Source organism: Anomaloglossus baeobatrachus, chromosome 4 (assembly GCF_048569485.1).
Source record: "Anomaloglossus baeobatrachus isolate aAnoBae1 chromosome 4, aAnoBae1.hap1, whole genome shotgun sequence".
NCBI lineage: Eukaryota > Metazoa > Chordata > Amphibia > Anura > Aromobatidae > Anomaloglossus > Anomaloglossus baeobatrachus.
Genome location: NC_134356.1, coordinates 612,654,757 through 612,670,365, shown reverse-complemented (window position 1 = coordinate 612,670,365; position 15,609 = coordinate 612,654,757). Strand labels below are relative to the sequence as shown.

Here is a 15,609-nt window from a genome sequence, read left to right as displayed (position 1 = left end):
CATACTGACCCTTGAAATTATGGGGTCACAGCTCTAATTTAATGCCAAGTGAGATTTAGGTTTTGTTTTATGGTGGCTCAGTGGTTAGCACGGTTGATCTGCTTGGGTTCAGAGTTCAAATCCCATCAAGGACAACATCTGCAAGGAGTTTGTGTGTACTTGGTGGGTTTACTCTAGGTCCCCTTTTCTCCCACACCCCTAAGATATACTGATCGGGAATTCAGATTGCGACCCCAATGGGGACAGTAACGGATGAGGTCTTTAAAACGTGTGGGATTAATGGTGTCAAGTAAAAGACATTTCCAGCAAAGTGATGCCACATATTCCAATAATGGGGCTGTGCAGCAGTCCAACTTATACACTGTATCAGCAAAGGTCTCAGAGATAGGACCCAACCATTCTTAAAGCCGTCCACATCTGCGGCAACTTTTCCAACATTTCGTACAACCCAGCTTGATCCTTTTCTGCAGCGGCATATGAATGACATCTAACATGACGCAGGAGAATTTTTGATTTTAAAGCCTGCTTTACACCTTACGATATCGTATGCGATCGTACCCGCCCCCATCGTATGTGCGGCACGTTCAATTTGTTGACCGTGTCGCACAAACGATTATTTCCCGTCACACATACTTACCCTTCCATACGACCTCGATGTGGGCAGCGAACATCCACTTCCTGGAGTGGGAGGGACGTTCGGCGTCACAGCGACATCACGCGGCAGCCGGCCAATAGAAGCGGAGGGGCAGAGATGAGCGGGACGTAAACATCCCGCCCACCTCCTTCCTTCCGCATTGCCGGCGGGAGACGCGGAAAGCAGGTAAGATCTGTTCATCGTTCCCGGGGTGTCACACACTGCGATGTGTGCTGCCTCGGGAACATTGAACAACCCGAAGTGCAATTTTAAGGAAATGAACGACGTGTATGCGATTTACGTTCATTTGCAATCGCACGTAGCTGTCACACGCTACAACAACACTAACGATGCCGGATGTGCGTCTCTTACGATGTGACCCCGCCGACACATCGTTAGATTTGTTGTAGCGTGTAAAGCGGGCTTAAGATTGCGCCTCAGGTACACAGCTGCCAATGAAAATTATTCATATGCAAGTGAGGTACCCAAAGCGCTAAAGGTGGGGCCTAAAGTATAAGGCTGTCAATCAAATCTACAGGCCCACTGAGCTTATATAATGACTAGGATTGAGAATACAGGCGGTGTGTCACTACATGTGGCACCAAGTGGTAAGTTCTGCAGTATATATGCCCTCAGCAGGGTATTGCTGCCTCACTGACTGTGTGGAACAAGGGGCACAGATACTCTGAATACAGATCATGGATTTGCCATTGATCTCTACAAGTTGATGTACCTGGAGTTTATTCCCACATGAATTCCTAGAACACACCTCCATGGGGATGACTTACGATTGTTGCACAAGGACCAGTGCACAACTGTCTGGCGGGCGAGCGACAGAAATAAAGAGGAGACACAAGAAGTACAGGCTGGGTTAATGTATTGTTATTGGAATGGTCCCAGGCCATAGTGGAGTAAAATACAATGTAAACTGGAATTCAGGTAACAGACACAATAGCAACAAGTAAGACGTGCGGCTGCTGTGTTGTCCATCAGTGGTGGTGACCAGAAGGTACAAGCTTGTAATGAGCGCCACAAGACGGGCAGCGCTGGGCCTCACCCTTGTGCAGCCAGAACCAGATGACAGCGGTGTTGTCCTCCTCACCTGCGTGTGAAAATGACAGATATCAGGATGAGAGCGGCAGAACGTACCGAACCCCATAACAATGGCAGAAGAGTGATCGAGAACCAGGTCCATCAGTGGATGTGACCATAGAGCAATGAAGGACATTGTAACCTTGCCCCCTATTGTTAGTGGCCCTACTAAAGGATTAGGGACTGTCCCGACTAGGGTACACTGTTGCGGTGGGATGGCTTTACGCTTTATTTTTATCAAACAGTGTGGTGTTTATAATAGATATAGATATAGATATAGATATAGATATATATATATATATATATATATATACACACACACACACACACACATCCATACATACATATATATATACATACACACACACACACACACACACACATACATACATACATATATACACACACACACACACACTTATTTTTTACAGTGGGGTATATGCTTATTTCGTTTGTTAGTGTTCTACTAGTGCAACCTAACCTCATAAAAGGAAGATGTTCCACGAAGCCTCTTACCCTCATCCTGCGACCACGTCAGTGGTCTGTAGCCACCTACCAGAGCCCTGAGATATTCTTCCTACCGGTCATCATCTCTGGCGCCTCTTCTGATCAGAATACTGGGTACAACACCATGTGGAGGAGGTTCACTGTGCTCTGGTCAGCAGCCATGGGCCACCGACATGGCTGCTGGACCAGGTTCCTGTGAATCTTTCTTTCCCCTCAACAAAAAAAAACCCCAAAAACCACCCACCCGACAATACTTCGGTCACATTATGACTACCCAACCTATTTTATATCAGGGGACACCCCTAAATTAGCTATCTATGGGGTACACAGTACAATGAACCAGCATAATATACTATGCTTTCTCCAAGGCAAAGTGTCCTACACCTGTATAAGATAAGGAAAGCTACAACTGTAAGCTGTCTCCTGCTCCCTCCACAATATGCAGTGACCTTTCCACTTCTGAATCTTTCTTATTTTACGTCAAGGTCATGAAGAAATAAATGTCAGACTTACAGATGCAGCCCACGATCCTCTGGTTGTTCTCAGAGGGGACAATGTGAGGATCTTCCTTGGTGCCTTTATAATGCTTGGGCTTCAGTACGTTGTATGGATCCTGGAAGAAGAACGTATAATCTTACTGCACAACATGGAGAAGTCCATCAATGTGATAACAAAAGACTCCACATCCCAAGAGGATAACAGTAGGAGAACCCAAATCCCTGATACTGTAGAGGTCATACATCTGTGCTGAGTACTTTACCTACTAATGTGACAACCATCCACATCATCAACAAAAATAAGATAACCTGGCGCCCCCTACGGTCAGCATATCTTATATGACAAGAATATGGATCTGCTAGAAAAACACATGACGAATATGGGGCACAATATGTTGTAAGAGAATTCTGGGGCCCTGGACAACACAACCACCGGTGACATAAGGTCCACACGGCTGTCAGGGTGTCCAACGGCTCCCGACTTGAGGCACCGGGCAACTTGTTTAATCGTAGTTGATTAAAGGGGTTTTTCAATTTCATTTTTTTTTTTTCAATACACAAAAATAAATAAATCAGCTTTCCTTATCCCCTACAGCGCTATCTTCAGACCTTTATTCTCATGTAACCGCTGCAGCCAATCAATGGTTTCAGGAGTGATGTTGATGTAGATGACATCTGCCGTATAAGTGACATCACCACAGTCGCTTTAACAAATACTGAGTGGCACGGAGTAAGGGAATCTGATAATTTGAGTAGTGTTGAGCGAGTAGTAGAAGACCATCGTATAGATGCCGCCGTAACGGGAATATAACAGTGTGGGTTATGTCACTCCCATACTTCAAGTCGGGGGTCTGCATATAGCCCTAGCCTGGCAGTATAAGGCTATGTTCACACACTACGTTCTTGTAACCTCTCTGCAGACATTTCCCAGCAAAACCTATGGCAAAAAAAATTAGCTGTGCGCACACTGCGTTATTTTCTTAAGAAAATTCTTTCAGTAGATTTTCTTAAGAAAAATAATGAGCATGTCACTTATTTTCTGCAGCTAACTGCATTATTCACTCCATTGACTAATGTAATCATGAAATAGCGCATGGAATAACGCAGGCAGCAAATTCTGTGCGTTTGATTGCGTTTTCCTGCGTTATTTCACGTTTTTCGGGACATAATGTACATCTCTGCCTGCGTTTTGCAGGGAAGTGATGTCATTATGACAGGAAGAGGAAGCCGTGCAGAGAGTAAACACAGATCACACTCAATCCCTGGACGCTGCACGGAAGCACTTCCGTGTGACCTCGGTCGGGTGCCCGTGCAGTCTGTGTCCCGCTCCAGCCCCACGGCTGGCTCGCATTGCAGTATCAGCAGCGTCTCACACTACAGTATGGGCAGCCGCGGGGATGAAGAGCGCTGCTGTCAGATGGTTAGATAAGATCATTACCTGCTGTGACGATCTCCTGCACTCCTGACGTCACCGCTGTCACTGCCTTCTATGCCCGCCGCGTTCACGTCTCTCGGGCAGCCAGAGACCGTCACTAGCGGTGACATCACAGGCTCCCGCGATACTGCTGAGAACGCGGCGGGCATAGAAGGCAGTGACAGCACTGATGTCAGGAGTGCAGGAGATCGTCACAGCAGGTAATGATCTCATCTAAACACCTGACAGCAGCGCTCGTCATCCCCTGCAGTGACCTGGGCTGACCTATTGATGTTAGCTCAGGTCACTGCACTGCTCTCGCAGCCAATGGGGAACATTTTGTTCTTCATTGACTGGGACAGGGACTATGGTATGGATCGTCGTGGGACCCCCTTATTAGATTACGCCGGACCCGGATTAGATTGCTCTTTTCAATAAAATGGTGAAAGAGGGAATGTTTTGGGGAGTGTTTTTTCAAATAAAACTTTTTTTGTTGTCTATTTTTTTTTATTTCTTACTGACTGGGTTGGCGATGTCAGGTATCTGATAGACGCGTGACATCAATAACATCAATAACCCCATGACATTACACATCTGGTATCAACCCCATTTATTACCCAGTTTGCCACCCCACCAGGGCAACGGGATGAGTTGGGGCAAAGCGCCAGGATTGGCACGTCTAATGGATGCGCCATTTCTGGGGCGGCTGTGGCCTGCTATTTTTAGGCTGGGGAGTGTCCAATAACTGTGGACCTCCCTAGTCTGAGAATACCAGACCACAGCTGTCCGCTTTACCTTGGCTGGTGATCCAATTTGGGGGGAACTGACGTTTTTTGTTTTAAATTATTTATTTAATGTAAAATAACAGCGTGGGGTGCCCTCTGTATTGAATTACCAGCCAAGGTGAAGCTGCCAGCTGTGGTCTGAAGGCTGCGGCTGTCTGCTTTACCCTAGCTGGCTACAAAAGATATGGGGGACCTCACTTTTTTTTCTTTTTTGTAAATTTAATTCATCTATCCATCTTTCTATCTATCCATTATCTATCTGTCTATGCATCTATTTATCAATTATCTATTATCTATATTATTTATTGCTGTTAAAGCATTAACACTATAAGTCCCAGGAATTTCGAACTCCATAGGGTTTTAATGGTAAAAACGTCAAATGACCCCTCTCTGGGACTTCTAGTGTTAAAAAACGCAGGGACCAACCTGCAAAAAAACCGCACCAAAACTCGGTAAAAATGCATGCGTTTTTCGGTGCGTTTTTTTTTAACGCAGGTGCGCTAATCCTTCACTCAAGTGATTTCAGACAACAGGAGAAAAGCAGGTTTAAATACCGCGCCAAACCACAGGAGTCCAGATGAAGTTAGTAAATCTCTTTTCTTTATTTTCACAGGTCTACGCGTTTCAAGGACATATCCGTCCTCTTCCTCAGGACAAAATGCAGAGAATACTATAGCCTATAATACCGGGTAAGACCCTATTTGTGCCTTTCTTCCCACAGTTTTTTCGCTAATCCTTCACTCAAGAAATTCCTTAAGAAAAATCTTTTTTCTAGTGCGCACAGAGTCTAAGATCTTAAAATACTCTCCCTGCATTTATCAAGCCATCTTTGATTACTTACATCACCGTGCTTTAGTGCAGTCATGATCTCTTTCTCCAGCCCGGTGGCTTGTTCTTCATCGGTGGGAATACCTGTGGACACAGAACCAGTGCTGTGACATGAGAAGACAATCAGACGCCCCCCGCAATAAAGGGACAGCGGTAAAGAATTACCGAGCTCCTGTTATCTGAAGCCCAGGACTACTGCTAAGGTGGAGAACAATCCCATAATAGACAGCGGCAAACGTGGTCTCGGTGGCATGGAGCTAAAGACTCTATATCAGGGGTCTCAAACACGCGGCCCGTGGGCGGCCCTTCAGGTGGCTTCTTGCGGCCCGCTGGCCCATGGACCCGGTAAAGATGGCGACCGGTGCAGGGGCCGAAGCTGCCAGCTATCTATTTCACTTTACAGTTTTGCCTTTGCCGGGCACAGTAAAGTTCTCGCTGCAGAACACAATAACAGCCGCCTGCCAATCAGAGGCAAGCACCTGCTCCATATGACCTCAGATGCTTACCTATGATTGGCCAGTGGCTGTTGAGCAGTGAGAACTGCTCTGAGTGCTTTGCACGCGCCGGCAGAAAGTTCAGCAGTGACAGGCAGGAGCTGTGATCATTATCGGGTCCACATGCCTGCATGCTGCTGAGCCGACGGAGGATAGGTGAATAGAATGTTTTTGTGTGTGTGTGTGTGTGTTTTTGTGTGTGTGTGTGTGTGTGTGTGTGTTTTTGTGTGTGTGTGTGTGTGTTTTTGTGTGTGTGTGTGTGTGTTTTTCTGCCGTTGGCTGAGCCTGCACAGTGTGTGTGTGTGTGTGTGTGTGTGTGTGTGTGTGTGAGCTGAGGCTGCACAGTGCGTGTGTGTGTGAGCTGAGGCTGCACAGTGCGTGTGTGTGTGAGCTGAGGCTGCACAGTGCGTGTGTGTGTGAGCTGAGGCTGCACAGTGCGTGTGTGTGTGAGCTGAGGCTGCACAGTGCGTGTGTGTGTGAGCTGAGGCTGCACAGTGCGTGTGTGTGTGAGCTGAGGCTGCACAGTGTGTGTGTGTGTGTGAGCTGAGGCTGCACAGTGTGTGTGTGTGTGTGAGCTGAGGCTGCACAGTGTGTGTGTGTGTGAGCTGAGGCTGCACAGTGTGTGTGTGTGTGAGCTGAGGCTGCACAGTGTGTGTGTGTGTGTGAGAGCTGAGGCTGCACAGTGTGTGTGTGTGTGTGTGTGTGTGAGCTGAGGCTGCACAGTGTGTGTGTGTGTGTGAGCTGAGGCTGCACAGTGTGTGTGTGTGTATGTGTGAGCTGAGGCTGCACAGTGTGTGTGTGTGTGTGAGCTGAGGCTGCACAGTGTGTGTGTGTGTGAGCTGAGGCTGCACAGTGTGTGTGTGTGTGAGCTGAGGCTGCACAGTGTGTGTGTGTGTGTGAGCTGAGGCTGCACAGTGTGTGTGTGTGTGAGCTGAGGCTGCAGTGTGTGTGTGTGTGTGTGTGAGCTGAGGCTGCACAGTGTGTGTGTGTGTGTGTGAGCTGAGGCTGCACAGTGTGTGTGTGTGAGCTGAGGCTGCACAGTGTGTGTGTGTGAGCTGAGGCTGCACAGTGTGTGTGTGTGAGCTGAGGCTGCACAGTGTGTGTGTGTGAGCTGAGGCGGCACAGTGTGTGTGTGTGTGTGTGTGAGCTGAGGCTGCACAGGGTGTGTGTGTGTGTGCTGAGGCTGCACAGTGTGTGTGTGTGTGTGCTGAGGCTGCACAGTGTGTGTGTGTGTGTGTGTGAGCTGAGGCTGCACAGTGTGTGTGTGTGTGTGTGTGTGTGTGTGTGTATGTGTGTCAGCTGAGGCTGCACAGGGGGTGTGTGTGTTAGCTGAGGCTGCACAGAATGTGTGTGTGTCAGCTGAGGCTGCACAGGGTGTGTGTGTGTGTGTGTGTGTGTGTCAACTGAGGCTGCACAGGGTTTGCGTGCGTGTGTGTGTGTGTGTGTGTCAGCTGAGTCTGCACAGGGTGTGTGTGTGTGTGTTAGCTGAGGCTGCACAGGGTGTGTGTGTGTGTGTGTGTGTGTGTGTGTCAGCTGAGTCTGCACAGGGTGTGTGTGTGTGTGTTAGCTGAGGCTGCACAGGGTGTGTGTGTGTTAGCTGAGGCTGCACAGGGTGTGTGTGTCAGCTGAGGCTGCACAGGGTGTGTGTGTCAGCTGAGGCTGCACAGGGTGTGTGTGTGTGTGTGTGTGAGCTGAGGCTGCACAGGGTGTGTGTGTGTGTGAGCTGAGGCTGCACAGGGTGTGTGCGTGTGTGTGTGAGCTGAGGCTGCACAGGGTGTGTGCGTGTGTGTGTGAGCTGAGGCTGCACAGGGTGTGTGCGTGTGTGTGTGAGCTGAGGCTGCACAGGGTGTGTGTGTGTGAGCTGAGGCTGCACAGGGTGTGTGTGTGTGAGCTGAGGCTGCACAGGGTGTGTGTGAGCTGAGGCTGCACAGTGTGTGTGTGTGTGTGTGTGTGTGTGTGTGTGTGTGTGTGTGTGAGCTGAGGCTGCACAGTGTGTGTGTGTGTGTGTGTGTGTGTGTGTGTGAGCTGAGGCTGCACAGTGTGTGTGTGTGAGCTGAGGCTGCACAGTGTGTGTGTGTGAGCTGAGGCTGCACAGTGTGTGTGTGTGAGCTGAGGCTGCACAGTGTGTGTGTGTGAGCTGAGGCTGCACAGTGTGTGTGTGTGAGCTGAGGCTGCACAGGGTGTGTGTGTGTGTGAGCTGAGGCTGCACAGGGTGTGTGTGTGTGTGAGCTGAGGCTGCACAGGGTGTGTGTGTGTGTGAGCTGAGGCTGCACAGGGTGTGTGTGCTGAGGCTGCACAGTGTGTGTGTGTGTGTGTGAGCTGAGGCTGCACAGGGTGTGTGTGTGTGCTGAGGCTGCACAGTGTGTGTGTGTGTGTGTGAGCTGAGGCTGCACAGGGTGTGTGTGTGTGCTGAGGCTGCACAGTGTGTGTGTGTGTGTGTGTGCTGAGGCTGCACAGTGTGTGTGTGTGTGTGAGCTGAGGCTGCACAGTGTGTGTGTGTGTGTGTGTGTGTGTGTGTGTGTGTGTGTGTGTGTGTGTGTATGTGTGTGTGTCAGCTGAGGCTGCACAGGGGGTGTGTGTGTGTTAGCTGAGGCTGCACAGGATGTGTGTGTGTCAGCTGAGGCTGCACAGGGTGTGCGTGCGTGTGTGTGTGTGTGTGTGTCTGTTAGCTGAGTCTGCACAGGGTGTGTGTGTGTGTGTGTGTTAGCTGAGGCTGCACAGGGTTTGTGTGTGTGTGTGTCAGCTGAGCCTGCACAGGGTGTGTGTGTGTGTGTGTGTGTGTGTGTGTGTGTGATTACTACAAGAAGACATGCATGGGGCACATTAATACAAGAAAGGGACCTGCATGAAGCACATTACTATAGGAAGGGGACCTGCATATGGGGCACATTACCACAAGAAGGGGACCTGCATGGGGCACATTGCTACAAGGGGGCAAGGACGCGCACATTTTTACAGAATGGGGAACAGGATGGGGCACATTACTACAAGATGTTGGCCAAAATTACTATGCAGTGCTTATTGTAAATAAAACTGTATTACTTACAAAAAAAATGTGTGTGTATATATATATCAAATATGGTACCACTACCAATGTCACTTTGTCCTGAAAAGAATGCGGCCCCTCAAATTATTTTTTTTCTGTGTGCGGCCCATACACCCAGCCGAGTTTGAGACCCCTGCTCTATATGCTACTGTACAGACTGCATATCAGGCCTCACACAGAAAGGCAACAAGACCCGAGGCTTCGCTGAAGAATCCATCAAAGTCTTGGCTGCCGCTTCTGTAAGATTTGATGCGGTTCTTCCCGTCAAAAAGACAAAGACGCAAAGCAAAACCCGGAGACAGAAGAGCGCAGAACCGGCCACCAGTAAGCTAGGAGTTATAGGATACTGAGCACTGTAATCTCTTGGAGACCAGGCCATGGAGCTTTTTTATTTTCCTCCTTTCATTTATTTCTCCCCTCATTCTAAGGCTACGTGCCCCCAGGACTCTGTACCCGCAGGTACGTCCGCAGGTTTCCCGCAGCAGCTCCCCGGAATCCTCAGCTATACGCTGCTGCGGGATTCCAGTGAAATAGCTGCGGTAAACCTGCGGACATTCATGCGGCTTACCTGCGGAAGTCGCGGCTTCTATCTCTATAGTGGAGGGCCGGGAATTCCACAGGAATAATTGACATACAGTTTCGTGCGGCTGCGAGACATCCGCAGCATATTCCGCAGCCGCACATTCCGCAGCATGGACACAGCCCTCCCCATGTCCCATAGGATAACATGGGGAGTGTCTGTACTTGCTAAAACCTGCGGATTTATCTAGAAAATCCAGATAATCCACAGGTTTTCCGCGGCTACATAGTCCTGTGGGCACATAGCCTAAGAGCCACAAGTATTTTTTTATTTTTCCCCCATTAACATAGAAGTACGACCTATTTTTTTTCCAGGACGAGTTGTAGTTTTGAATGATGTTATTTACGGTACTTTATCATGTAACTCAAAGAAAAATAAGCAATAAGTAATTGGGTGAAATTGAACCTCCTCAAAAAAAAAAAAAACAACCCAAACACAAAAAAAACTGGCTTCAGTTACCTTTTTGGGCAATATAGTTGTATAAGGGCTTTTTTTTTTCTTTTTTATCATTACTATATAGGGGTCTATACAATGTCTTGATCACTTTTTATTTTATTTTTTGGGGAGGCGACATGGTCACTGTGTGGTATAAGTGTATTACAGCCGGCAATTACTGTGTGTACTCAGTAATACCAAATATCATATACTTATAGTTTTTAAAGGGATGGCCACTGCTTTGCACGTCCCTTTCATGTGAGCCATCTTTCATTATTTTGCGTTTGTAAATCCTGCTATAGCCTGAGCTGCTCTCCTCACATGATCTGTGGCTGAGCCGCTCCGGCCTCCTCAGATTCCCCCTCCTCTCTGGGTGCTGGAAGCTGCGGGATCATCTGTATCCCCGGGCGGCTGTTCTGGTGCTTTGTGTATTTTGTGTTACCAGCAGAGTCCAGGACAGGAGATGGTGCTGGTGTGGTGTGTGAAGCTGAAGGAGAAGTGGGCGGGGTGTGGGCGGAGTTACAGAGGCTGAGCTCACTGCTGGCTTCGGCTGCTTTCACACTACGTTTTTTTAACATCCGTCATTAACGTTTTTAACGCAAACACGGATCCAGTGCAAATGAGTTTTCATTTCAATGCATTTGCAATGGACTCGCGTCAACATGCGTTTGCGTGCGTTATAGTGAGGATCCAGCAACTTGCAGTTTTTTAACATTTTTCAAAAACGCTACTTGTAGCATTTTTGAGCTGCGTCCAAATACTGCAAATTGCTGGATCCTGACTATACTGCACACAAACGCATGTGAACGCTGGCATGCTGATAGACAGGATCCGGCTTGCTCTACTGAGCATGCCCAGAAACCAGCCTGGCGTGATCAGTCTGTCTCTCCCCCTCCCTCCCGCCTGAGAGCGGAGGACGCTCATAACCAAGGTAAATATCGGGTAAACACGGGCTTAGTTACCCGATGTTTATCTTGGTTACATGGGCAGGGAGCAGGCAGCCCTGCTCCTAGCAGCTGCAGACGCTCGTAACCAAAGGTAAATATCGGGTATCCAAGCAAGTTACCCAATGTTTAACTTGGTCACGAGCCTCCGCAGCTGTCAGATGCCGGCTCCCAGTCTATCACGTTCAGTTCCCCTCACTCCCGATCACATGACTCCAATGCCCGCCCATAAACTTCAAGTGACAGGATCCTGCAAAATAACGTGTTTGCATGCGTTTTTCTTTGCAAAAACAGGATCCGCTTTTGCAGCAAAAAAACGTTCATGACGCATGTTAAAAAACCGTAGTGTGAAAGCAGCCTTTGCAAAAGGGATGATAGGAAATGTACTCAGAAGAAAGCAGAGAATCTAAAGAGGAAGTGATGAGTGACAGCAGACCGGAAGAGAAGCAGAAAAGCAGAAACCTGCTGGAAACTCAACAGAAAAGGTGTATAGCTAGGAACCTGTCACCAGATCTTCACCTATAAGCTGCGGCCACCACCAGTGAGCTTTTATATACAGCATTCCAGAATACTGTATATAAGAGCCCAGACCGCTCTGTAGAACAAAAAAAAATATATATATTTTATAATACTCACCTGGGGGACAGTCCAATCTAATAACCGTCGCTAGTCTCGATCCGGAACCTCCTCTCTTCCATCGCCGTCCTCCTTCCCTGCTCCGTGTGGAGGACGCGACCTACATCATCCACACAGTGCGACATTGCGGTCCTGCGCAGGCGCACAATGATCTGCCTGCTGAGGGCAGATCAAGGTACTATAATATGCTGGAGCAAGGAAAGGTCCAAGGCTACTTTCACACATCAGTTTTTGGCATCAGGCACAAGCCGGCGTGTGCCTGATGCAACAACGGATCCGACGCAGAATATGCAAAAACGGATGCGCCTGATGCTTTTTTTTGCCGGGTCCGGTATACCGGATCTGTAAAAAACGGTGCATCCGTTTTTACATCCGTTTCGTCCGTTTTTTTGCCGGATCCGTTTTTTTACAATGAATTGGATCATGCTCAGTTTTAAAAAACCGGATCCGGTGGCTGCATCCAGTTTTTGCCGCATTACGCCAGATCTGGCGTCCATTGCAAATCGTGCCGATCCGGCACGATGCGTTTTTTTTGTCAGAGACAAAAAAATGTTACAAGTGACATTCCATACGGCCGCCGCATTAGCCAATTATGCCGAATCCGGCAAACGCCGGATACAACGCAATGCCATCCAGCACAATCCAGCGCTAATACAAATCAATGGGGATAAAATGGATCCGGTGCTGGATCCGTTTTATTCCTTTTTTTCTGGATTGTGCCTGATGGAAAAAAACTGATGTGTGAAAGTAGCCTAAGACAGTCCGAGCATGTGCACTACAAAACCTTGCTCTAACCCTCAGCTGTGCAGATTAAAGTGCGCATGCGCAGGTCCGCAATGTCGGACTGTGTGGATGATGTAGGTTGAGTCATACATACAGGGCTGGGAAGGAGGACGGCGATGGAAGGAATACAGGAGGTGCTGGGCCGAGACCAGCGACGGCTATTAGACCGGACTGTCCCTTAAGCAAGTATTATAAAATATATACATTTTTTTACGTTCTACACAGTGGCCCGGGGTCTTATAATATACAGTATTCTAGAATACTGTATATAAGAGCTCACTGGTGGTGGCCACAGCTTATAGGGGACAAATATGGCGACATGTTCCCTTTAAGGGTAAATACGACTGTATAAAACTTTTTTTTTTAACACATCAGCAGTGAATAAAATAATATACAAAACAAGAACACATACAGTTTCCTATGTTAACTGCGATGTAGCTGTATAAAAACGATGTTTTTGTGTGCGCCCATCTCAGACTTGAATAGGAGACTCCTGTCCACAATACAGGAGACACTGGTGTTATGCGGCTTTTTCCTCACAAGCACATTCGGTCATGTGTGATAATGGTCATCAGCCCCACTGAATAATACTGCTCCGAGTGTTGCCCGTGTGGGGTCAGCTTTTCAGGGAAAGCTCTAGGGCCTAACAGTCACTTATGGAGCCCAGATACAGGCTGACACGGGGGCTTTCATTAGGCCCCTGACTGACAAAACAGCCAATCAGCACTTTGTCATTAGCACAGCATGAAGCAAGGGGCGATGGCATCTAAACCAACCTCCTCATAACCTCTTAAATGCCGCCATGATTGACAGTGGCATCTAAACGATTAAACTATTGCTATCACATATAACAGCAGCCATGGCCTGGGGAGTACATGGACGTGGGTTTTGTCCCCTAATCGGAGAGCAGTATGATGTGATGTGTCACTTATTAGGCTGCTTGCTCTAGTTTTGATAAAATCACTGTTTTAATCAGTAGTATCACCAGAGGACAAGTAAACCTGCTGCCAGGTAGTCCGAAATATTCATGAGCTCTGTATGACCCAGCCCACACCACTGATTTACAGCTTTCCATGTACTCTGTGCATAGGCAGAAAGCTGCCAATTAGTGGTGATGGGTGCAGTTCAGCAATCTGGCCTTTTACTTCAAGACTACAGCAAGCAGCCCAGTATGTGACATCACTGGAATCAGGATCTCTGTCTCTACATTATGCTGCTCTCAGGTGACACAGCAAAGACCTGGAAACAGATTACCTTTAAGAAAAAATAACCCTTAATCATTTGTTCACTGATGGGGTGTTATCGTTCTCTCTACACCAATTCTGCTGCAAAATTTAGCACAAGTATGTACAAAAATGTCCGACTCTACAGTACACACACGAAAACTGGGAAATTGTAGATGCCATAGACTTATATTCTGGTGCACAGACATACCAACGAGGCGTGCACCTTCTACAAGGGTATACCGGATCCACTCATTTCTGCGTCCGCTGGAGAGTGGGGGATGGCAACACAATATACATCTGTGACCTAGTCTCCCGGTACCTACCTGCACGTAACCTCCGATCCTCACAAGATCTCCTGCTCTACTCCTCTCTTATCTCCTCTTCCCACAATCGCGTACAAGATTTCTCCCGTGCCTCCCCCATACTCTGGAACGCTCTACCTCAGCACATCAGACTCTCCCCTACCGTGGAAAGCGTCAAGAGGAACCTGAAGACTCACCTCTTCCAACAAGCCTACAACCTACAATAGCCCTCAGTCCAGTAGACCACTGCGCAAACAGCTCTGTCCTCACCTATTGTACCCTCACCCATCCCCTGTAGACTGTGAGCCCTCGCGGGCAGGGTCCGCTCTCCTCCTGTAGACTGTGAGCCCTCGCGGGCAGGGTCCTCTCTCCTCCTGTAGACTGTGAGCCCTCGCGGGCAGGGTCCGCTCTCGTCCTGTACCAGTCTGTTTTGTACTGTTAATGATTGTTGTACGTATACCCTCTTTCACTTGTAAAGCGCCATGGATTAAATGGCGCAATATATATATATACATACATACAATACCCGCTGGCGTGTGATCGGCGACTATCAGTGGGCATCACCGGCCCCCCACACCTTGCAATGTGGATAAAGTTAAAAGAAAACCAGTCGCCCGATGCATAGTGGTCAGTTTCTGCTTTTAACCCCTGGTGCTCCTCTGAGTTTTCCACCTTTTGTTCCTTTTCAAGTTGTCATAGGGCTCCTGACATATCGACCATTTTTTATTGGGTTTCAAAGGGGTGTGGGTCACTGCATAATTATGCAAAGCAGAATAAAGATACACACCTGAGGATCCTATAAGCCACACACAGACACCGACCATATAAATAACAAGGCGAAGATCTCAAACAGTAAAAGGAATAAACAACAGAACACTCCGCACACCAGAGGGGATAAAATAAGAGCAGACGCCCACTCCTGACCTGGGGACAGCTGTGATATGGACACTTCCCACCCAGATCACCCCCGCAGGACCTACCCATGCCCCCACTGTAGGTCAGTGATGGACGCCTCCACTCCACAGGACGGGGGTGCTCAATCAATTCATGACCCCCTCAACTTGGATGAATGGAACGGGCAGTCACGTGGTGAGATCCCCACTATTCTATACAGACAGGTGACATCCATACAGAAGCCGCAGCGGACACTGAATCCCACACATAGTACAGGCTGCCGCGCTCACCTCCAGCGGCCATGTACCGGGCTGGGGCGGCCGCCCGCACGGCGCTGGTCCTGGTGAAGGCGCGGACAGCGCTGCGGAACAGTAACCTTGAAGCCATGATAAACTCTACAACCGGCGGCCGCACACAGAGGACGATCCCAGGAAGCCGTGCGTCACGTCCGGTGCGATACCAGAAGCGGCCGCCAGGGGGAGCGTGTCACGTGACGCGGTGAAGGCCGGTAA

At 48.6% G+C, this 15,609-nt stretch overlaps 1 protein-coding gene across 1 annotated transcript; it reads right to left on the bottom strand.

Moving 5' to 3' along the window:
* Positions 1-1,494: 1,494 nt before the first annotated feature.
* Positions 1,495-15,553, bottom strand: COX5B (cytochrome c oxidase subunit 5B). The gene is made up of 4 exons (XM_075342928.1): positions 15,388-15,553; positions 5,771-5,841; positions 2,747-2,846; positions 1,495-1,736 (listed from the first exon to the last, which is right to left on the bottom strand). Exons 1-4 carry the CDS (start codon positions 15,482-15,484, stop codon positions 1,624-1,626), a joined length of 381 nt encoding a protein of 126 aa, XP_075199043.1. The 5' UTR covers positions 15,485-15,553; the 3' UTR covers positions 1,495-1,623.
* Between the last annotated feature and the right edge of the window lie 56 nt (positions 15,554-15,609).

Excerpts from the sequence above, each read along its gene's own strand:
- COX5B (XM_075342928.1), bottom strand. The coding sequence starts at position 15,484 with ATGGCTTCAAGGTTACTGTTCCGCAGCGCTGTCCGCGCCTTCACCAGG. Across the intron at positions 5,842-15,387 it reads CCGGTACATGGCCGCTGGAG|GTATTCCCACCGATGAAGAA; the intron begins GTGAGCGCGGCA and ends CTGTGTCCACAG. Across the intron at positions 1,737-2,746 it reads GAGGATCGTGGGCTGCATCT|GTGAGGAGGACAACACCGCT; the intron begins GTAAGTCTGACA and ends TTTCACACGCAG.